Source organism: Schistocerca nitens, chromosome 7 (genome assembly GCF_023898315.1).
Source record: "Schistocerca nitens isolate TAMUIC-IGC-003100 chromosome 7, iqSchNite1.1, whole genome shotgun sequence".
NCBI lineage: Eukaryota > Metazoa > Arthropoda > Insecta > Orthoptera > Acrididae > Schistocerca > Schistocerca nitens.
This window is the reverse complement of record NC_064620.1, coordinates 521,706,083-521,730,009: the sequence shown is the minus strand read 5'-3', so window position 1 is coordinate 521,730,009 and position 23,927 is coordinate 521,706,083. Positions and strand designations below refer to the sequence as shown.

The following is a 23,927-nucleotide window of genomic DNA, read 5'->3' as shown; positions in this document are numbered from 1 at the left end:
CACTTGCCTGGGGCTTGTACTAGGGTTCGTCTCAGATTCTGTAGGACCCGATCCTCCAGATTTTGGTGTACTTAGAGTCCGCCGCCTAAGTTCACGTTAGTCTGTCTGAAAGGACCCGTGATCACACAAGCGCCCACAAAATCATTGAAATGTTGTGTGATGTGGCTGGTGTCTGTGAGGATACTTGTTTTGGTATTGCCGTGCTACCTCTCGACCGTTTCCATCTACATCACTGTGCGCAAAAACCATCCCGGCGTATTCCGGACATGAACGCCGAACCTTTCTGCTGCTTACAATACTCTGAGTCAATCATACAGCCTGCAGCACACACGAAATACGCGGCACGTGGTCAAAGGAACTGCCATTCGTCAGTGTCATCTACCACGGCAACGATACATATTCGCACATATCTTGACAACACCTTTTTTCCTCCATTTCCATTCAGAAATCCGTCCCTTCAGTTTATTGATTTTACTAACGTTCGCCCTTTATATCCAGTTTCAGTGCGAATGTATATTAGAGCACTTTGTAAAAATTTGAAGTGAATCGGTCAAGAAATTTACGAGATTTTTACTAACAACGTTTCCCCTGTATCCCTTATGTATACTGACGGTAAAAAGTCGCAACACTGAAAAGTAATTAATGTAGAGTAACGAAATTTCGGAAGTACGTTTTTCTAGGTAACACACTTAAATAATTGACATTGCAAGTTCACAGGTTAATGTAAGCTTGAGATACGCCATTGCAAATATGTAATATTGGTACGTTAATAACCGTTGTAACACCCATAACGTTGAATGCAAGCATGTTACAGAGTGTATTTAAAGCAAACCTCATTTGCATCCTCGTAGTGGTGCCATTAGCGTTACTGTTATGAGACTGGCGCGAATTTTGTACAGACATCATCTTTCAGGTGTAGAAATATGCCTATTAATTTTCGTTTACGTCTCACAACTCCTTCTAAGTGTTGTGATTTATTTTTCTGTTAGTGTATATGTGTACATAGACAATGACCATCGGAATGTTTAGCGGGGCATCAGGTAAAATCTTTAAATAAATTATTCAAGAAACTTTAGTAACAATCTTCCTATGCATACATTAAAATCTGAAGTACATCGGTGAAGAAATTTTCGAGATTTTTGCTAATGACATTTGCAAAATTATATAGCCTATGTCCATCCAAATGTGTGTGTGTGTGTGTGTGTGTGTGAGTGAGTGAGTGAGTGAGTGAGTGAAACCTATGTCCATCCGTTTATTAGAGTTAGGCATATGGCTCTGGCGCTTCGCACTGCATCTGCAGTTTGAGCAGCAGTTGCTACCATAGTGACACAACAAACTGTTACAAATCGGGTACTTTAACGACAGCACTGAGCCAGTTTTGAGCCAGTTTCGAGCAAAAATGTGAAGTAAATCCATCAAGAACTTTTCAAAATTTTTCGTAACAACATTAAAATTGGTCTTTATGTGGAAGTACGGATTTATCCTGCCTGATGTAATACTTCTGGCAGAATGTTCTTTCACCAAGTTGTGTTTTCGATTACCACAAAAAATTTAATAATTCCCATGATCTGTGTCTGTTTGTTTCAGCCATTGTTCTTAACATAGAGGCTGCATTGTTAACTTTCTGGTGTATTCGAGCACGTGTTCCTAATCAAGCTCATATAATTATCAGATGCAGGGGGAGGATATAATGTCCCTTTGACGGTAGTCAGTGCACTATGAAATTATCAGATACCCTACTTTGAATTTTGTTTCTGCCGAATCTTGGTGCCTGGCTTCTCGAGCTTTTTTCCCGTGAACGTTCGCTGACGTACATTACATTCAGCAGTGGTACCCAGTACCCGGATGTAATTTCTTACGCTTCTTCCTGAAAGAACGCCTGTTGATCTAGACATCACATTTGAGTTATAAATCCCAACGAACAGTATGTTACACCATCATTGTATAAGATGCAGTGAGTGTGAGTGAAATTCACCGCATTACAATGGTGCTTAGATCAGCGCTAATGAGCATTGAGCTGCTGAGACTGTAACATTGCCTTCAACTCAACAACGTACTAGAAATGAAAATGAATTCACTGCCAGGCGTGAATGCAAGAAGCTATTCACCATTCGGAAGTTCTCCAGAGAAAAATGTAATATGCCACAGTCTTAGAGAAGTTTAATAACCACATGGATACCGTACTACCTACAAAGTATTTTCTGCGCTTCAGTCAAATAGCTACCATAAACAAGTGTAACTCTAGAAGATGCCAAATAGCAGGTCCTACACCCTTCTACGGTGTATCAAAACCGCGGTTTTCAAATTGATTAGGTACCATCTGGTCATGTTGTGTAATAGGCAATGACATCTAACCCCTTGAATCTTCTACTTAGGAGAGAAAAATTACCTCTTGTTTCTCTGACTGAACGAAAAGTTTAATCTCTGTCAAAGCATCCTAACAACGACACTGAATATGTGATTGACTGGAAATAGATAGGCTTGGCGCACCCAGACGAGGAATTAAATAAGGCGTTATTTTATCGTATGACTTAGTTGTGGAACAGCAGGTACGAAAGTCAAAGACATGGAGCTGTGTTTCATTCTCATCACAAATGAGTATAAGCAGAAATGGAATCCAAAGTAAACAGCACAGTAACGTAAACAGTAGGCAGAATCAAATCTTCAGCTAAACCACAAGAACCGCAGTTTGTACAGAAACATTAAAACGCGTCGGCGAAGAACAAGGAGGGTGATATTCGTGGCCAGTGTGGAAGAATTCGACGAACGAGGAAAAACTAGGTGACAAATAACAGTGGACGGAAAACAAAACTTATGGTGTAGAGAAAACGTTCAACTGATGAGAAGACGTTGTATTACACTCACGACTATACTGCAGCTTGACCAGAGCTGCTCGTGGCTAGTAGTAGTGACACCTCCCATCGGAACAACTAGTACTTCATTCGTTTAAAAGGGAACTTGAAAAAATTGTGTAACATCGGGAACATGTTGAGTTTCAGGCCATGAAAGATACGTTGTTAGCCCTTAACTCAACTGAAAGGTTACTATTCAAGATACACCAAACAGAAGACGTCAAAACGAGTCACTGATTCTCGTAACTCTTTCTAGTGTAATTTCGTTGGTCTGAAGTCGAAAAGAAGTCCTTTTGTTGTTTCGGTTTCATGGCGACAGAGGTAGTTTCTGGGTCGTTTGACCTGTGAGAGAATGTAAGAGAAATTCGGAAAACACATAACTGGATGCACTGGATGAAGGTTTCAGTTTTTTGCGAAAAGTTGTTTACAGAATTTCAAGAAGCGGTGTGGGGTAGACACTACGTATTCTACGGGTAGGTCTATCGATACCACATTGATCGAGAAGGTAATGTTATCGTATCAGACGACTCCAAAAATAAGAAGCAATGCTTTTTACCACTCGTGTAAGGAAAGGTGCTAATTTTTAATACTGGCCATTAGAAAAACACCATCACTCAACCACTGTATAGAGATTGACCTGATATGGATGCAGCTGCCGATATCACCGCTACAGAAATTCGTGTTTTCCACCTTGTAAAAAATTCTACTTAATGACTGCCAATCCAATACATGTACTAATTGCTTGGTTCAAAAGTTCCTCAACAACTCTACTAAAATCAATGTGCATTTCCATATTTAATTCTATTTGTGCTTTGTTTTTAGCCTCTACAGCACTACATCGTTTACTCCACCCACCCTCCATCCACACACACACACACACACACACACACACACACACACACACACACACAGAAATTGGAATACTGACTCTTTTTCACCTTACCAACAACAGCAGCAAGTAGCTGAGGCCAAGTGGCTGGTTTCGTTTCGACCGACTGCAATTCTTCAATCGTATTCCCATTGGTGACAGGCTTGGTATAGGGCCATATCGCCGCAATGTTTTTGAAGACACCTTCCACTCCGCATCCGTCGGCCACATCACACCGTTTGCTTGTGAGCGCCTTCATTCCTGTATTTACTAACCGGAAGACGGAGTCCCTTAAGTACCTGTGAACAATCCGCACTATTATCCACAAGTGCGTGCGCAGCAGCCCGTGTTTACCACGAGCGCGAAACAGACTGGTGGCGCATTAACACACACACACACACACACACACACACACACACAGACCCGACCCACCACCAAATCGGCCGGAGGTCGATAAATGCGACGTAAATGTACAGACAAACAAATGAAACAATTCCAGAAAAACTGAGTGATTTATTGAAGAGAAAGCGTCATAAATTGAGAAAGTTAACAACGAATTGGCCCACCTCTAGTCCGGTATTGGTTTGGCATTCTCTGATATAACTGTTGGATATCCTCCTGAGTGTTAAAGTGCCAAATTCTGCCTAACTGGCGCGTTGGACCTTCAAAATTCCGAGACGGTTGGAGGGCCCTGCCGATAATGCTGCACCAATTCTCAGTTGGGGAGAAATCCGGCGACGTAGGATTTGGCAATCAGGAGCACAAGTTGCAGAGAATCTCGCCATGTGTGGCTTGCCATTAACCCTCTGCCTCCCAATTAACCTGATAGCATACATTACGTGTTTTCTCTGCCTCGTGATGACTGGGTGTTGTGTGATGTCCTTAGGTTAGTTAGGTTTAAGTAGTTCTAAGTTCTAGGGGACTGATGACCATAGATGTTAAGTCCCATAGTGCTCAGAGCCATTTTAACCATTTGAACACGTTACGTGTGTTTGTTCCTCTCTCTCAAATCAATAGGCTTGGGTTTTTCACGGCACTAGTACCTTCCTACCTTCAGGAGCAGTTTACAACTTCATTCATTAGTTTTCACTCGACCTCCGTGGAGAGCAGATGTGACGTTAGTGGCCTCATAAGCTCATTGTGCCCGATTACGTCTCAATTACAGATGTGTGTATTTTTGGTTCTTTTTGATCAGAGTTGTTATTTTGCTCACATGATGGATGAGTAGTGTGAATTTTGTAGATATTTTGTGAAAATATGTAGTATACTGAGCTGGCCTTTCAGTCACAACGTAATTACTCTGGCACTCTCTCTTTTGCACACCACAGATAAGGCTCGGAATAATAACGATTTGTCTAACCGATGTCATCTCGAAGAAATACATGATATGCTCATGCGCAATGAAGAGAAGACCCCACGCTGTCTGAGGAGCTTGGTAATGAGAGTGACAGTGATTCACAAGACGAGTCGGAAGAACGTGAAGGCGATGCTGTTGCGGAACAAGATGGAGGAGGTGATTACTGTTTAACGTCCCGTCGACAACGAGGTCATTAGAGACGGAGCACAAGCTCGGATTAGGGAAGGATGGGCAAGGAAATCGGCCGTGCCCTTTCTAAGGAACCATCCCGGCATTTGCCTGAAGCGATTTAGGAAAAGCGGAACAAGATGGTGAAGGTACTTGTGACGATGGAGAAGGAAGAGACAACAAAATAAGAAACATTATTTGCGAAGAGATAAGACCATGTGGGTCAAAAAGCCATCTCTGAAAAGACATCGCATTGGCCCTCTCAACACCATCACACAATTGTCGTTAGATTTTGTTGATGTAAAAGTTAATAAACAATACAGCATTACGTTTGACTATAATGATGAGAAGGTTTTGGTTTCCCACATCCCGTTCCAGAACAAAAATGTTTCTGTTGTATCTTCGCTTCATAATAACAGTGCCACTGATCCCGACTCTGTAGAGAAAAACAAACCAGAGATAGTCACTTTCTACAATTCAGCAAAAGGTGGCATTGATACTGCAGATAAAATATTGCTACTTACAGTATCAGACGAAACAAAAAGGGCTGGCCAGTGATCATTTTTTCACCATGTTGAATGTGCGTGTTGTCAACTCCCATGGAAATCAAATGGATAAACTGCATAAGGAGTGCTTCTAAAATCGATAGCACATCAGTTTGCCCTTTGAGAGCTATGCAGAAGAGGCTTGAATAAGATTTTATTCCCCTCCAGCTTGCAAAGTCGACTCAAATGATTTACCCCCACAGAAGACAGAAAGAATTCGCCATCTCTCTCGCATCACAAAAGACATATATGCACCACATGCATCACATGCACAACAGAAGAGGGTCAGAGAAGGATGTCATACAGAGTGCAAAAACAGCCACAACGAGATCTGCTTATCCAATGCAAATACAATCTGCCACTTTTGCTTCTTTGTACGCCAAGTGTTTCTTATGGTAATTCTGAGAGGCTGTGAAAGACACTAAAATAGTGTGTAACCACACCACATCGTTCAAGGTGGTGGACAGCATGATGTGTCAACACCACACTCCTGCAGAATTGATACTTTTTCACCAAGTAGAATTAGTGCAAAATCCAAATATAGTGCTCCATGATCATGAGGATGGACAGGACAAACGGATATTACAGTAATTTCTGGTAATTAGGTCAGAAGGTGAAGGAAATTAAGTCCTATGCTAGTCATCATTGAGAATTACATTAGTCTATCAACCGATTTGAGTAATTGTTGGCACTCATTGCCTAGTTACTAAACATTTCTGTACTATGTATGGAGTATTACAGAACATTATTCATAAGTCATCTGATTACAGTGAACATTGGCACTCATTGGCCAGTTACAAACCATTTTTATGCATTATTCAAAAGTGATCATTCAACGCAAGAGTTAATTAATGGCATAGCATTTACATAATTCATCTAGTTATAGTAATCATTGGCATTCATTGGTCAGTTACTAAACATTTTTATGCATTGTTCAGAAGTCATCATTCAAAACAGGAGTTAATGAGTGTAGCATCAAGCTACTGGTATTCATATATAATAGCATGTAAGTGACATAAGACAAATTTAAAATATAAGAAACAGTGGCATTCATTGGCGAGTTACGAAGTATTCATATAGTTTTATAAAACATTATGCAGTATTATTCAGAAGTCATCGTTCAAAATGAGAGCTAATTATTGCCATAGCATTTACAGAGTCTAACAAAAATATTATTTACAGAAATTATTGGCATAGCATTTATACATTATTACAAAACATCATTCAGTATTACTCAGAACTCATCATTCAAGTGATATAGGACATATTTAAAATGTAACACACTGCAACTATTACTCAAGGTCCATGTTCCAAAAATACATAGATATAATGGATTCAATGCATCTGACAAATTTGCATTATACACTCCTGGAAATGGAAAAAAGAACACATTGACACCGGTGTGTCAGACCCACCATACTTGCTCCGGACACTGCGAGAGGGCTGTACAAGCAATGATCACACGCACGGCACAGCGGACACACCAGGAACCGCGGTGTTGGCCGTCGAATGGCGCTAGCTGCGCAGCATTTGTGCACCGCCGCCGTCAGTGTCAGCCAGTTTGCCGTGGCATACGGAGCTCCATCGCACTCTTTAACACTGGTAGCATGCCGCGACAGCGTCGACGTGAACCGTATGTGCAGTTGACGGACTTTGAGCGAGGGCGTATAGTGGGCATGCGGGACGCCGGCTGGACGTACCGCCGAATTGCTCAACACGTGGGGCGTGAGGTCTCCACAGTACATCGATATTTTCGCCAGTGGTCGGCGGAAGGTGCACGTGCCCGTCGACCTGGGACCGGACCGCAGCGACGCACGGATGCACGCCAAGACCGTAGGATCCTACACAGTGCCGTAGGGGACCGCACCGCCACTTCCCAGCAAATTAGGGACACTGTTGCTCCTGGGGTATCGGCGAGGACCATTCGCAACCGTCTCCATGAAGCTGGGCTACGGTCCCGCACACCGTTAGGCCGTCTTCCGCTCACGCCCCAACATCGTGCAGCCCGCCACCAGTGGTGTCGCGACAGGCGTGAATGGAGGGACGAATGGAGACGTGTCGTCTTCAGCGATGAGAGTCGCTTCTGCCTTGGTGCCAATGATGGTCGTATGCGTGTTTGGCGCCGTGCAGGTGAGCGCCACAATCAGGACTGCATACGACCGAGGCACACAGGGCCAACACCCGGCATCATGGTGTGGGGAGCGATCTCCTACACTGGCCGTACACCACTGGTGATCGTCGAGGGGACACTGAATAGTGCACAGTACATCCAAACCGTCATCGAACCCATCTTTCTACCATTCCTAGACCGGCAAGGGAACTTGCTGTTCCAACAGGACAATGCACGTCCGCATGTATCCCGTGCCACCCAACGTGCTCTAGAAGGTGTAAGTCAACTACCCTGGCCAGCAAGATCTCCGGATCTGTCCCCCATTGAGCATGTTTGGGACTGGATGAAGCGTCGTCTCACGCGGTCTGCACGTCCAGCACGAACGCTGGTCCAACTGAGGCGCCAGGTGGAAATGGTATGGCAAGCCGTTCCACAGGACTACATCCAGCATCTCTACGATCGTCTCCATGGGAGAATAGCAGCCTGCATTGCTGCGAAAGGTGGATATACACTGTACTAGTGCCGACATTGTGCATGCTCTGTTGCCTGTGTCTATGTGCCTGTGGTTCTGTCAGTGTGATCATGTGATGTATCTGACCCCAGGAATGTGTCAATAAAGTTTCCCCTTCCTGGGACAGTGAATTCACGGTGTTCTTATTTCAATTTCCAGGAGTGTATTACCATTTACTTCATACAACTATTCATAGTGTAGAGTTTCTTATTTCTAGCATATTTCATCACTAAAACTAAGATGTGTAGTTGTGTCTGACAGCCTGCATCACTCGCCTTGTATTCTGAAAGAAAAATAATTAGTTAAGACTACTATCATACGATGTGTATAGTATATTCTTGTTAATGCTTCTTAATTCTGATCCATTTACTCTTCATCACAAGGTATTTCATTTTCTTTCGTTCATTCCGAAGTTGAAATTCCCATTTCATAGTAATCCACTGTGGTTTGTTTAATTCATTTCTTTTACACGTTATTGCTTTCTGAAAATTATGAATAAGGATTAATATCTTGCACTTAAATCATATACCCATTAAATAAAAACTTGTTTCTAGTGATATAATTAAGCATACAGCATAGCATAACAGAAAACGTATTATGTCAAAAACGTAGACAGTGTTCAGGTGCAAAAATGTACACAGAGTATCATAATGTAGTAGCAAAACAATGTAAAATAGTCATGATGTTCAGATATCATAAGGCAAAGTGTCAAAGTCAACTGGTATTTGTTATATCTTAAAGATTACATAGTGCATACAAACAAAACAGGAAAACAATCATACACGAAAAATGGAAAATGTGCACAGTCTGATATATAACGATAAGAAATTACTTTCCTTGTGTTCAGCTTGTATGTTGTGTAGTTGATAGAGGCGAAAGTTGAAGACTTTAATGGAGAAAGAATTTGATAAAATTAATATGTCACTAGATAGAATTGCATAAATGGTCATAAAATATGTAAGTTTATATGGAAAAATGTGCACGGTCTGATGTGTAACGACAAGAAAAGCGGCCTGCTAACCTTACCTTGCCGGGCACTTGCCAAGAAAAAATATGATAATCATCAGTAATTGTTCATATAAATATAATTGCATAAGTGGTCATATAAAAATCAGAAAATGGCATTACAGTGTGATAAATCATTAAGTATGTTCATTCAATAAAGGGTTTAATATTGGAGACATGGTGATTGCCCCTGCTTATTCTGGTTCTCAAAGTTTCGACGTGTACTACATTGGGGTGAGGAATTCTGCGAATTCGATATGGACCTGAGTGTAGAAGCTCAAATTTACTGCATCTACTCTTTCCTCTGTTGGATAAATAATGTGTGCATACTAATATCTTCTGTCCAATGTGAAAGTCACGACGTGTACAAACCTGTTTTTGCTGTCTTCTCCGGCGCTCTGCGGCACGTTTGATGTTGTTCAGCGCAATGTCAATTATTTCATTGTGTCGTAGTCGACGAGATGTAGGAAAGGATACTAATTCTTTAATTTTGTAGGTGGTTCAACATTTTTCAATATAACAGTCGGAGATAGATTCATTTGGTATCGAGTTAATCACATCCTGGAATGACTGTATGTGTGTATCCCAATCGATATGTTTTTTATGGCAGTATATTCTACATAGTTTACCAATTTCTTTCATTAGACGTTCACAAGGGCTCGAAGAAGCGTGATACTTGGATATATAAATCGGAGAAATGTTTCGTGCTCGTAACATACGTGTACATATAGCAGATCGAAATTGTGGTACATTGTAGGAAATTACTTTCAATACATGCCCTACATGAAATAGAAAATGTTTTACAAATGCATTCGAAACAGATTTGGCAGTAGCTTTGCGTAACGGAGTGAAGGTAACAAATTTCGAAGTGAGTTCAACAGCGACAAAGATGTAACAAAAACCTCTATTAGATCTGGGAATCGGACCAAAAATGTCTACAGCGGCCATGTGTCTCAATTTAACAGGTACAATGGGATGTAACGGAGGAATATGTGAAGTCGTGTCTGACTTAGCTTTCTGACAGATTTTACATGACGCTAAAACTCGTCGAATACGTTTCTCCATGTTGGCAAAATAACAGTTCTGTCTCAGTATAAGAAAACATTTTCTGGCTCCGTAATGTGCGTAACTTAAATGAGCATACCAAATTAATTTGTTAACAAGCTCGTCAGTAATACATAGTAACCAATTGTTGCTGTCAGGGTGATAGCGGCGAAACAGAATATTATTGGGTACAGTGTAATAGTTTCTGATGGTAACATTATTCCTATATTGACAAAGATGTTTAATTTCTTTCCACACATTGTCTTTACTCTCCTCTTGTGCTATATCTCGTAATGATGCCGAAATAAAATTTTCGAATGCAACTTGTTGAGTATACATGACGCAAGAATTTGCTTGGCAGAAGTTGGTTGCGATGTCTTGCTGATTGTTGCTGAGAGAACGGGATAGTGCGTCTGCTAGAATATTTTGTGTATCGGGAATGTGAACAATTGTAAAATTAAATTCCTGTAAATAAAGTTTCCATCTGCTTAATCTGTCATGTGTAAATTTAGCGGAAAGTAAAAACTGTATCGCTCTATGATCTGTGTAAACGGTCGTATGTCTTCCATAAAGAAAATGCCGAAATCTCGTAAATGGCCATACAACACATAATGTTTCAAGTTCTGTAACAGAATAGTTGCGTTCAGCAGGTGACAGAATGCGACTCGCAAAGGCGATATTTTTAATTACTGTATTACCGTCTTCTTCAATTTCCTGAAAAATGTGTACGCCTGAAGCTGTGTTAGAACTGTCGGTGGCAATGGAAAAATTTCTAGTAAGATCTGGGTGTGATAAAAGTGGGGCATTCAACAAAACTTGTTTCAGATTAGCAAATTCAGACTATTGGTTTTTAATGTAAAAGTGTGTCTCAGATGTCGTAAAAAGTAATAACATTTTCGTGAACAAGATTCTGTGTGTCAAAAGTATTGCTTCCGTTGCTAGAAGATGCAACCTGTACTGTATCTAGTCAAATTCCATCTGACGTGCTATTATTTGCGGGAGGATGTTGTGGCATTTCGACTATTTGTACTGTTCTGTTATTTCGTCCTGACGCATTAGGTTCGGGATGATACCTACTGTCTGGTTCATTCATGATAATCTGTTGTTGTGGTTGATTATGCTGCTGGTAAGACCGACTGTTATTAAACGTACGCTGAAAATTGTACTCATTACATTTACGTCTGTCATAATAATCATTGCTATACGGCGCGTTGCGATACGAGTTAAAATGATGTGTTTTCTGTACGTAGTTATTTCCTTGTTGCTGTGCGTTACTATTTACGCTATACATGTAGGCGGCGAAACATTAAAGTTTGGTTGACCTTGCAGACTACATTGTTGGTTAGGTATGCTAACCGGCTGGCTTTGGTGCTGTTGCGGGGAAAACCCTCGATCGTTGCCAAAAATGCGTCTGCGATATCTGAAAATTTGTACATACTGATGATTAAAATTTTGTCTGTTATTAAAATTACTCTGGTATTTCTTTTTATTTCGCGAGTGTCTAATGAAAACTGTCACTTTCGGTAAAACTTGTCATATCAGGTTTTCTTTACTCATACGTAATCCTAGATAGATCGATAGTTGAAGAGCTGTTTTGATAGATATAAAGGATAGTAAAAGAGAAGGCAGCAGTGCAGAAAACTAAAGATGAAATAGCACTACTACGGCTCGGGGCCCTGTGCACGCTACAGCACATATTCATTGAAGTGTACTGAATCCCCTGAGGTCAATTACGCGCTGCAAATAAATTTTAGTTTTTGCGTTACGGGCAATACCGGTGAAAATTCAAAAGCATGTTGTTGTATCCAATCCAATTCTAGTTTCTGCGTTACAGGCCAAGCTGATGAAAATACAAAAGCAAATTGTCGTATCCAGTCCAAAGCGTGAATCTGTGTTCTGTCATTATTAAGCACTTTAAATTTCCTAACAGATAGAAAGTGTTTGTAATAAAAATTATCGTCTCTGTATGTCTGAGCAGGTTCAGGATTGCATGATAATCTACTTGTCTGTGACTGTTTGGAATCTAAGTCACGTAGTCTCTGTAAATTACCTAAGTTACACTGGCTGTGTGAGTGTGAGAAATGTTCAGAATTTGGTGTATGCTGTGCCGTGTTAGAGGCTGAAATATTTTTCATCTCTGTCAATTCGTGTTGTAAAGATGACAACTTTCTACGTAATGTATTATTGGACGAACCTATCTCACTGATCGTCTGCTGTGAATTTTGGAATTCGGGTGTTTGATTAAGCGACACTGGTGACGTATCGTCTGATTTGGTGTCATTATTACTTTCGATAACGTCAATACGACTGGCCAATTCATCATATTTTTCAGTCAGTACTTTTACGTGATCGTCGTTTTTAGTGTCACAAATATTAATTTGTTTTTGTATTTTACATGTGGTTTTGTTCAATTTTTTAACGTCTGCTTTGATGGCATCGGAATCCTGTATTAGTTCCAATTTTTCAAGTCTGTTGGTCATTGTCTGAAAGTCTAATATGTGTGTGTCTGTTTTTGTTTTAAGATCGGCGATTTCATCATGCAATTCGTTATTCAACTGTTTGATACTGTTAATTTCGTCTGATACTGTAGCAATATTGTTGTCTACGTATGTTTTTGCTTTCGTAAACAATTTACGCTTATCTTCCTGTCTTTGTACCTTAATTGTTTCCATGACTTGTTGCTTTACTTTATTCTGTTCCTGTATAAATTTACTGAAACGCTTTTCACTGTTGTGTAGGTGGTGATTAAAACGTTCGTCAATTTGGCTGTTCTGTTGGTCAAATTTCGCGTCTACTTTCGCATCCGGCGTGCGTGAAAGTTCTGCTGACATTAATTTAAACTCGTCGCGTAACTGTGTTGCGTTTTCAGAGCATTGTTTAGCGACTGCACTAATTTCATCTCTAAGTAATTTAGTTGTGGCTGCATGTGTATTACTTAATTCTTGTGCCACAGATCTAATTTCTTCACTACTGTTCCTAGCACAAGCCTTAATTTCCTCACGTAATTGTTCCTTAGTATCATGACATTGCACGGCAACGGCTGTAATCTGTTCACTAAGTTGTTTGTTCTGTTCGTTAAGGTTGTCGTGTTTTTAATTCGACTGTTCTGAAACTTTCATTAAGTTGTTTTCACAATTCAGTAAGAAATGGTTCTCGTATTTTTCATTAAGTTGTTTGAAATGGTTGTCGAAATTTTCATTAAGTTGTTTGAAATGGTTATCTAGTATTTCATTCCGCTGTTTGAAACCTTCATTAATTTGTTGTTTGAGATTTTCATTAAGTTGTTTACGCGATTCACTAATTTGTAGCAATACAGCCATAACTTGATCCCAGCCAAAATTAGCGTCCATTGTAACGGAACGTGCCGCGTCATCAATTGTCGTTAAATTAAAAGAGGACACAATTGAATTTGTTTGCTCATCATTAGCATTAAAATCATTACTAGTGGTCGGTACGCACTGATTATCTGTAATTAGGGGATGATCACTATTACACTGAGTGTCGCACGTATTATCGGTCAAATTATTCGAGTCGGCTATTTCATTCATTGCACGTCGCGATGTACTGTTAACAGTTTTTCGCGGCATTTTTCACAAATCAAAATTAAGCACAAAATGAAACAAAGACAAAGCAAAAGTGGAACAAACACATTTACAACAAAGAGCAATAAATTGCCGATGATCTGTGAAAAAAAGTAACAAATTAGTAAATGCGTTGCGCCAGATGCAAACTACATTTAGGTAAATAAGAGCAGATATGTGACTACTTCTCAGAAATTCACAAAGAAAATACGATCCTGGCCGGTTGTCGCCAAGTGTGACCTCCCCACAAAAATATAATAAATAATATGAGTATGATTCTAATTTAGTGTAACATCCCCACAAAATTCTTTCTCATTTGTAACCTCCCTAAATAATTCTTTCTCATTTAATCTAAGCTCAAAATTCATTCAAATTTAGCATAACCTCAAAACAGAAAAATTCCTAAACCTCTCAACAGTAAAAATTATAGTTGTGTCGTTCACATTCAGTATAATATCCCAATAAAAAATAAATTCAGTAACCTGGTAATAAAACAATGTAACTAACCTCTCAATTAAATGGTCGCTCACTTATGACTTTTCAGTAATTCACTGTGAATTTAACCTGGTAAATTTTGGACGACAGCAGTGCTGCGTCATTGCCCTGAAAGATCATTCCGAATAAAAAAAGGAAAAATTCTTACCTCAATGAAGTCGCTGGATATATCTGCTCTTACAATAAATTTTTCCGGCACATCTCTGTGCAATGCTGGCCGACCTGTCTGTCATTTATGAAAGGAAGCAACTGATTTTTCTATTGCAATAATCGGGATGATCATGGATGGCAGAAATTAGTAAATTCTTTAAATTGAAATGAATGGTTGTTAAAAGTTACTTTTTATGAGGAAGATTATTATTACGAGAGTTTTAAAACATTTACATGTGACTTGAGATAACATTACTACATATGCGCGAGGCTGCTTTTTTTACCTTATACATTAATACCCAGGCCGCGACATCGCTGCACCGCGACCGGGCCAACCAACACGATACACCAGACCAGACCAGGGCAGACTCCAGACTAGCAACAACATACTGCTACAGCTACACAGTTCCTACTGCAGTCAACACTGCTCTGTGGTCAGAGATTCTCTTATACCTTGCCTATTGCAGGCAGCGCATGAGCAATACATCGAAATTACATCTGCTCGGACCTCTTACAAGTGACTTAAAATCGGAGTTTTCCGCATTAATTTACAGTTTGATAAAATTTATACATCGAAAACTGTAACTGCTCGCTGGTGGTTTCAGAATTACCGTTCTTTATGTTTTGTTTCTTTTGTACTTAATAAAAGGTTTTTTAGCATCCGTGTTCATATCTTCTGTTTACACGTGTTCCTACAAAATTCACTGATTATGTTTAGGGTACTAATGTTGGAAATGTGAGATAATAGATTTGGTTCAAACGAGCAGTATGGGACTTAACATCTGAGGTCATCAGTCCCCTAGAGGTTAGAACTACTTAAACGTATCTAACCTAAGGACACATCACACGCAACCATGCCCGAGGCAGGTGTCAGGCACATTGTATCCGAACCCGGAGTCCCATAACTGCGCCTGATGGGGATTAAGGGGAACAAAATGGGGTGCTGAATACCGTCGACGTACCGCTGTGTTGTAAGGGTGCCGCGGATGGTACCAAAAAGGGGTCATCCTATGAATAGAAATGGCAGCGCACACCATCAGTCCTGGCTGTCGGGCTGTATAGTGGCCGATAACCAGTTTGGCATCCCTCCACCGTCCGCGGCGTCTCTAGACACATCTGGAATCTCACTGGCGCCCGAGTACAATTGACTTCAGTGATGAGTTCCGCTTCGAAGTGAGCCCCGATGACCAACGAAGAAGTGTCTAGATACAACCCGAACGCAAAGGGATACCATGTCGACTGTCGCCTGCCATGTGGCGCCACAACAAGGAGATATGGTCTGAAGTGAAATTTCTTTTCACAGCACGACCTCTTTGGTTGTCATCTGCGGTACCCTTACAGGACAGAGGTACATCGACGATATCGTATACTCCGTTTTGTTTCCCTTCAAGGCAAACCATCTCAGGCTTACATTTCAGCAAGATAATACCTGCCCGCACACGGAGAGAGTTTCTACTTTGGTATTCATGGTTGCCAAACCATGTCAAGGCCAGAAAGATCGCCGCTGCTCTCCGCAGTTTAGAATATATTGAGGGTTAGGGGCAGGCCCCTCTAACTAGATCGAGATGTTGACGATCTAACTCCCCAGTTGGACAGAACGTGACACAATATCCCTCAGTAGGACATCCAGCAGTTATATCAATGAATGCCAAGCCGAACCAACTCGCATAAGGGCCAAAGGTGGACCAGCGCCTTATTTACGCGCTCAGTGTGTGAATCTCTTTCTCTTGAATAAACCACCAATTTTTTTGACGTTGTCTGTACATGTACCTCACACGTACCGATTTCCTTCCCATTCGGATAATTACTTCGTTGTATGTATGTGTGTGTGTTTTTTTTGTCTATTAGAGTGTATATTCTGAACAGGTAAATATATCGAAATGCTGTATTCGGAAAGCTATAACGGACAATGTGGCTAATTATTGCACAAGTAATTGTTAATGTTTACAGCTGTCGAATTATGACACTGGCTTCGTTTTCCTTTAAATAGAACTATATACTTTTGCCTACGACGAGGATTTCAGTGACATAAATTCTATGTATCCGATAGCATTAAGAAAACAACGGCGTGATGCACTGACCTGCTGTCAGCAGGAAACGTCCCTTTGATGTCTGCCCAATTGTATTCAATGAAAGCAAACACGTAACTTTGGTTCAAATGGCTCTGAGCACTATGGGACTTAACATCTGTGGTCATCAGTCCCATAGAACTTATAATTACTTAAACCTAACTAACCTAAGGATATCACACACATCCATGCCCGAGGCAGGATTCGAACCTGCGACCGAAGCAGTCGCGCGGTTCCTGACTGAGCGCCTAGAACCGCTCGGCCACCGAGGCCCGCCAAACACGTAACTCTGTCCGGTGCTTGTGGGTACTGCTATGACTCTCATATCCAGTGTTCAAAGCATTGACCTAGGGCATTCGTCATGCTAGAGAGTGATTCTGGACGAACAGTACTACATATCGATTTTCCATATTTACTTAGCGATGAGTGGGTCAGTGTTGTACGGCATTTATCGTATTCGGGGTTCGTTGGCATTTATTTAGAGACGTATTTTTTCGTTTTCAGCAGAGATAAAAGTCCATAGGTGTTACGTCTAGGAGCGTGCAGGCCATTTTGTGTTCCCTGAACGAACTGTTGAGTTTTGCCAAAAGCATTCAAAGGAACATCTGGGGACTCGTTTGAGTCATGGTCCTTGTATGTCTGTATGAGTTTATGTACCAGTGTCTTTTCTTAGTCTCAGTACATGTCACTTGACATTCTGTCTATTTGCGAGTGTGTATCTGTTATTGTGTCTTATCGTGGTCGTGTATAACTTTATGTTCCTCATAGACTACATCATGAAGCACTCAGTGCGGTATAGGGTGCTAATTTGTTTTAACATGAAGCGGTCTAATAGAGTGTAGAGTATTACGTTCATCTGCGTTGTCAATCGAAGTAATTTACTTGAGTATTCACAAGTGTTTGACTGCTCAACAGGTTACGAGCCCAATCCAGTATTATGTCGGTCTTTACAAGAGTTGCTTTATTCAACATTATTTGGTGAATGTTCCGAGGCTGAAAGGAAGCGAAAACCAAGGAGATGGGGCTTTTGCAATCGAGGACGTGCTAATTCTTGATAGAATGCCAATTTTAACCCAGAAACAACTGTATCTATTGATGCCAAGGCCAAGGTGAAAACAATTATTACTGTTCAGTTCTCTTTGTACGTGCAAGTAAAAGATGCAGGGACGACTGTGAAATTTTTGCAGAAACTGAAAGTTTTGCTTGACGACTATGTCAACAAAGAAGTTATTTCCTATAAGCGCAAAAAGTCAGGATTTTTTAAAGGTAAGTGCTCTAATAATGAGGTCAATAATACTGGACAAAACCGAACCTCATTTGCCTTCAGTGCTTGTTTTTCAAGTGGTTTTCAATAGAATTGACTTGTATAGTGATTTGGTGCTACTGTGCATATCATTGCAAATAAAAACTGGACGAAGAATAAATTGAATGCGGTTAGCACGCATAAAATAGTGGCAGCGAATCAGATTGAAATTCCAGTGTCATGCTTTGGAGAACAGTAGTTGGAAAGACCTCCTATGATTACACAGCGAAAAATGTGTGCGCTCCAGAATTGACAACAGATCTGTTAGCTCTCAGCAGGTTGTTTGATCAAGGAAATTGAACTTAATACTGAGCACTGCAATATTTTTTACAAGAATCAACAATTAGTTGCAATTGCAGATCTTATAAACGGTGTTTCCGAGGTGAACATTGACAAGAGAAGTAATTTGTTAGGAACGGTTACTGCATCTAGTTCGTGTAGAAGATTAATAAATTTAAATGCAAAGGATTTTACAAAAATAAAGGATGGGAAGATGTTGCTGTTGAAGGAACGGTGTGTGAAGATGTTAACACCAGTATTACTGGGCAGAATTGTGTGGTGTGCAATCAAGGCAAGCATACAAGCCAGCCATTCACACATGAAGGCAGCATTTTTACTAAAGCACCTATAATTAAGCATGCAGTAGGCTATAGTAATCCCATAAAAGGCTGTGGGCCTTAAGACCCGAAGCAAATGAAGCAGTGATAAGTAAAGATGTGACTCTAATCGAAAATGTCAATGTTGTAGAAGCTGAAATAAAGAATCATGAAGAAATCGTGATTTCACTAGAGGAAGACTAAGAGAAAAAGACGGGGGAGCCGACATCAAGAAAAGACCTTCATGATGCTTCAGAAGATTCAGTTATGTCAGAGGAACAAACTTACGACCAAAAACTTGTTACACAAGAAGATGAAGTGAAGAAGGTTAGAAGAGCACGTCTAATAGCTCAGACCAAGTAGGAGATATAGTGATTAAGAGATTTATTTTTCATCAGTGCATGGGGGCTTAAATAAAATAGGATGCAAATAATTTTAATTTTTTGTTTCAGTAACTGTCTGTTCGGTTACGAAGTCTCGTAACGGTTGGCCCTGACTAGTATTATTACGCAATCTGACTGCTAGAACAACAACAAAGAATGAAATGGAAATTTTCATTAACACAATTAATTAATTAAGTCCCCAGCAACTATAAAACCTACGAAATCAAAGCACAAGTATAACTGTTCTGTGTGTGGAAGTATGACTCAACGTACGCATCTGGCACGGTTCTTCTTCAACAACACAAGAAATTTTAAATATCATTTATACTGAATTAATTAAAGAAAATAAAAATACCATAATTACTCAAGAAAACCAGAATTACACTCTAATACAAGAACACAAGCCAGATGCTTTGTTGACTGAACCTGTAATGACGCATTATTTAAAACATGGAAATAATGAAAAATAAATCAAGTTTCGTTACCTTCATATATTGACCAAAATCACTCTAATCATTACAATATATCTCCACACCGACTCGCTATTACCACATCTCAACAAGAACTTTTCAGTATCACATCTCAGCAAGCACTCTCTACTAGCACATCTGAACACGAACTGACTACCACGAGTCCTGGACAAGCACTGCCCACACGACATCTCAATAATCACTGCCAGTGGAGGCGGCGGAACAATGCTCTCTAGCGATCTCTGGCGCTGTGGCTCAGTGTAGCCACCTTTCATATGCCCTTCCTCCACGGCTAGAATTTGATGGTATTTTTGCCAGCATTGGTGGTGAAAATACCACCAAATTCGTCAGACAGTTCAGGCATGAACAATAGTTTGAATACACATACAATGCTTTTACACTAAACATACAAATCATAACAAACACACAAATGATATCAGATAATTGTCCTATTAACTATTACAATACACAAATACCAGTAAACCTATAACATTTATGGGTGTCAGTGCAAGCCACTACCAACAAATAAAATAATATTTAGGAGATAGGTGGGTAGGATTAGGAAAGGAAAACACACAAAACACACTCACTCATCTTTCATCCACATTAAGTACTACTGTGCAATTGAATAGTGTTAACTGTGTAAATGTAACTCTGTCCAAGATTTGATGTTCATCATGTGTACCAAGTAGTAGTGGCAGCAATGTATAACAGTCAATAATAGTTAAGTCAACGTCATAGTCATCATGTCTAGACCAATGTTTGCCAAGCCAGATCAAAATGTACGGTTGCTGAACAACTGTCAGTGAGCCAAGATATGCAAATGCTTCCTCTCTCCAAAAAAAAAAAAAATGTATATACTGCTTATTGATTTAACAAAATGTGTGTGTAGACAATCTTCTTTGTACTTGAGTGTTCTAGTCTGCCATCTTCATCCTCCTTGTTCCATATAGACCAACAAAAAAATATGCTCCTCACTTACTTCACCTCTTATCCACCAAAACTCCAATAATCATCAGCATTACATAATCTCAATACTTCAATAATACCTCATTTACCTTACCTCTTGTCCACGAAACTCCAATAATCATCAGCTTCACATAATCTCAATACCTCAATAATACGTCGATACATATAAACCTCAGCACCAATATCATTTCACTTCCATAACAACTCTTTCCTCTAGTCAGTCTCCTCGAACAAGTACAGACAAAATCCTAGTGCAACTTCAATTCATCATCCCATACAATCCGAAGACACAGTGTCCACACACAACCTCTGTGTAATCCATCTGACACAAATTTTCTCCTCATTATAAATTATAAGATACATTTTGGTTCCTTGTCCATCATTAAATAAAAGAAATGCATACATGACCTCTAACAGACTTAGTTCGAATAACTCTCAGTAATTAAGTACGATTACGAAGTGTTAATGATCGTGATATTTCAGTGTGTACACCACTTCAAAAATTATGGCAAACAGAAGCAAACATGTGGAGTATTTCTCGTGTCAAGTGTCACTTCCTATTTCAATTGCTCACGAAGAATGCAGTGTAATAACTGTCAATGGTCTAAACCTAGTGTTGGTATGTCATGTCGTTAGCTTCCTTCCTATTAGCATAAATTTATACAGCTTCCATAAAACCTCCAGCTCATGTGACTTCTAAGCAGTTTCTTGTACCAATGTCGTTCGTAGAATTATAGCAGTTCATTTTCTTATCTTAAAAATATCAGGCACTGAGCGTAAGCAATACATGCAATATCGCGACAATATACCAGTAGCGAACAGAATGTCAACAAGTGGATGCAGCACAATCCCTATAACGAGGCTCTGCCAAGCGAACAATCTACAATTAATACAATAGTGTAACCTAATCTTCATGTTTGTACACTGTACATCAGCATTGCTATATTCTAAATTGAAGAGTAGTTATGACAACAAACAGAAATGTGTAAATATGCAATCCATACGCACAGCAGCAAACATATATCTTACGTAATAAACAAGTGATTAGCATCATATCAGCATAAGCAAATAAATGTTCATATGTAATCTTTAAAAAGTAAACATGAAGGCGCAAGCAGATAAATCACAAAATATAACTTACATACATAACCACAGTCAGCACAACTAATAGGGTGACAATTATAATTTAAATAAATAAGCACAGCAGGCACATAATAAAAAATATGACATCAGTGAAAAAGCAGTGCAGCCAAGCAATGCATAATATATACAAATAACAACCCTGTTCATTAGTCAATCATTGTCAAAATCGGTTAATGTGCGCAAGCACGTCGCTTCACTAGTAAATTCATAGAACATGAAATTTAGCACAAAGTATGAATCACGTAATCGCGAGCAGCAAATTACGTCTAAAGTACGTACCTAAGTGGAAATATGTTACCTGAAAAATAAACTCAATTAATCGTTACCTTTTTGGTTTTTTACTTCCTTTTTTTTTTTTTTTTAAATTACATTCTTCCTGAAATTTTCTCCATAGCAAGTCCTCTTAACGTCGGACACACATAGAATTTACCTGAAGGTCTTAAATATTTTATACAACCGTATCCTGAAAAATACTGAACGTTAATAACATAATTTATGAAGTCCTTATAGCTTTATACAGAATTTAGTCGGAGAAATTAGACTGTGTATTTGTTTACGTCTGTGAGTGCATTCGCACTGAGCGCTCGATCAGCTGTAGGCGCGTGACGTAGGAAGTGATTGTTTGCGGTCAACGACTGCCTCGTGCGCCGCGCAGACTTCACTGTTGCTTTGAGTATCTGCCGCCGCCGGAACACGGCGCGGTATCCTTGTACTCTCCGCATGTTTACATGTAGCTGTTAGTTTCTCTAAAGTATGTCATTCCACAAAAAATTTTACGTTCGATATATGATGTATTCCCTTAGAGCGCCGAGATTTAAGAGTTTCTACTTCAACAGTGTTATCATGAATAATTTTGCGAACTCTATATGGACCGTTATAAAGCAGAAAAAATTTGCGACACAAGCCTTTTCCTTTGTGAGACAAACGGTGAGACTTAATTAATACCTTTTGACCAACTGACAAGATTTTTAAACGACCAGGACGTTTCGCTGATTTCTCTCTTCTAGCAGCCGCAGATGCAATATTTCGTAGAGCCAGGTTGACAACTTCAGAATGCCGCAGTTTCCGTGAGGCGGAAAAGGAACGATTTCAGAAATGCGATTTGTCGGTGCTTTGTTTTTTAATATCAATAGAGGCGGTAAAGAAGTTGAGTCATTAGGAAGTTCATTCAGAATGTTTTGAAAAATATGAAGATACTGATCCCAAGTTCTGTGATTCTGATGACAATAAAGACGCCACAATTTATTGATTTCCTTCATCCATCTCTCTGAAGCATTAGATTGAGGGTGAAAAAGTGAAATAAAAATTGGTTTAATCTTACGACGCCGTAGAGTACGAAGCCAAATTTTAGAGCGAAACTGTGATCCATTATCTGATATAACCTTATCAACATGACCAACTTCTTTAAGAAAATGTTTGATGAAAGCATTAGATACTGAACGAGCTGTTGCCTTGCGTAAAGGTGTAAAACGCACGTATTTTGATGTCAATTCCACTGCTACGAAAATGTACGCAAAACCATTAGTAGAACGAACCACTGGACCGAACAAATCGACTGCAGCCATGTCCTTTAATTTCGCTGGAATGATAGGAAACAACGGTGCTCTGTGAGAAACAGTTGGCGGCTTAGCCTGTTGACATAATTTGCATTTGGCAAGAACAGATCGAATACGTTTTTCCATATTACTGAAGTAGCAATTTTCTCGTAATTTATGAAAGCATTTTCTGGGACCAAAATGTGCATAACTGAAATGTGTAAACGAGGTGTGGCCAAATCATCCAATCTAACAAAGCGTCTAAGAAAATTACAGACACCAAGGAAACTACGAACATCACGTTTTGTGGAAGGAACAGCATAATTACGAATAGCGTCTAGTTTCTCTGGATCAGGAAGAATACCTTCTGTAGAAATAATGTGACCGAGAAATTTCACCTGAGAACGACCAAATTCAGATTTTTCCAAGTTCACTGTAATGCCAACTCTTGCAAAAATACGTAATAATGAATCCAAAATTTTGTTGTGCTCACTCCAAGAACGTTTAGCAATAAGAATATCGTCAACATATGAAGTAATATTGTCACGAAGATAAACAGGTAAAATTTCGTTTAAACTACGAATGAATGCTGCAGAAAATATAGTAAGTCCAAACGGTAATTTCCAAAGTCACTTTTGGGTAAAACAGTCAAATCCGGTTATCTTTAACTACTGTCTGAATAGATGGATAGTAGAAGAGTTGTTTTTTATAGATACAAAGAATAGTGAAAAAGTAGGCAGCGGTGCAGAAAACTAAAAAGGGAAATAGTACCA

At 39.7% G+C, this 23,927-nt stretch overlaps 1 protein-coding gene across 1 annotated transcript in view; it reads right to left on the bottom strand.

Moving 5' to 3' along the window:
- LOC126195728 (facilitated trehalose transporter Tret1-like) overlaps positions 1-23,927 on the bottom strand; it is a 150,387-nt gene that overhangs the window by 92,222 nt on the left and 34,238 nt on the right. The window contains exon 2 of the mRNA XM_049934357.1: positions 3,796-4,019. Coding sequence (XP_049790314.1) covers positions 3,796-3,979 — 184 coding nt within the window. The 5' untranslated portion in view covers positions 3,980-4,019. The remainder of the gene's footprint in view (positions 1-3,795; positions 4,020-23,927) is intronic.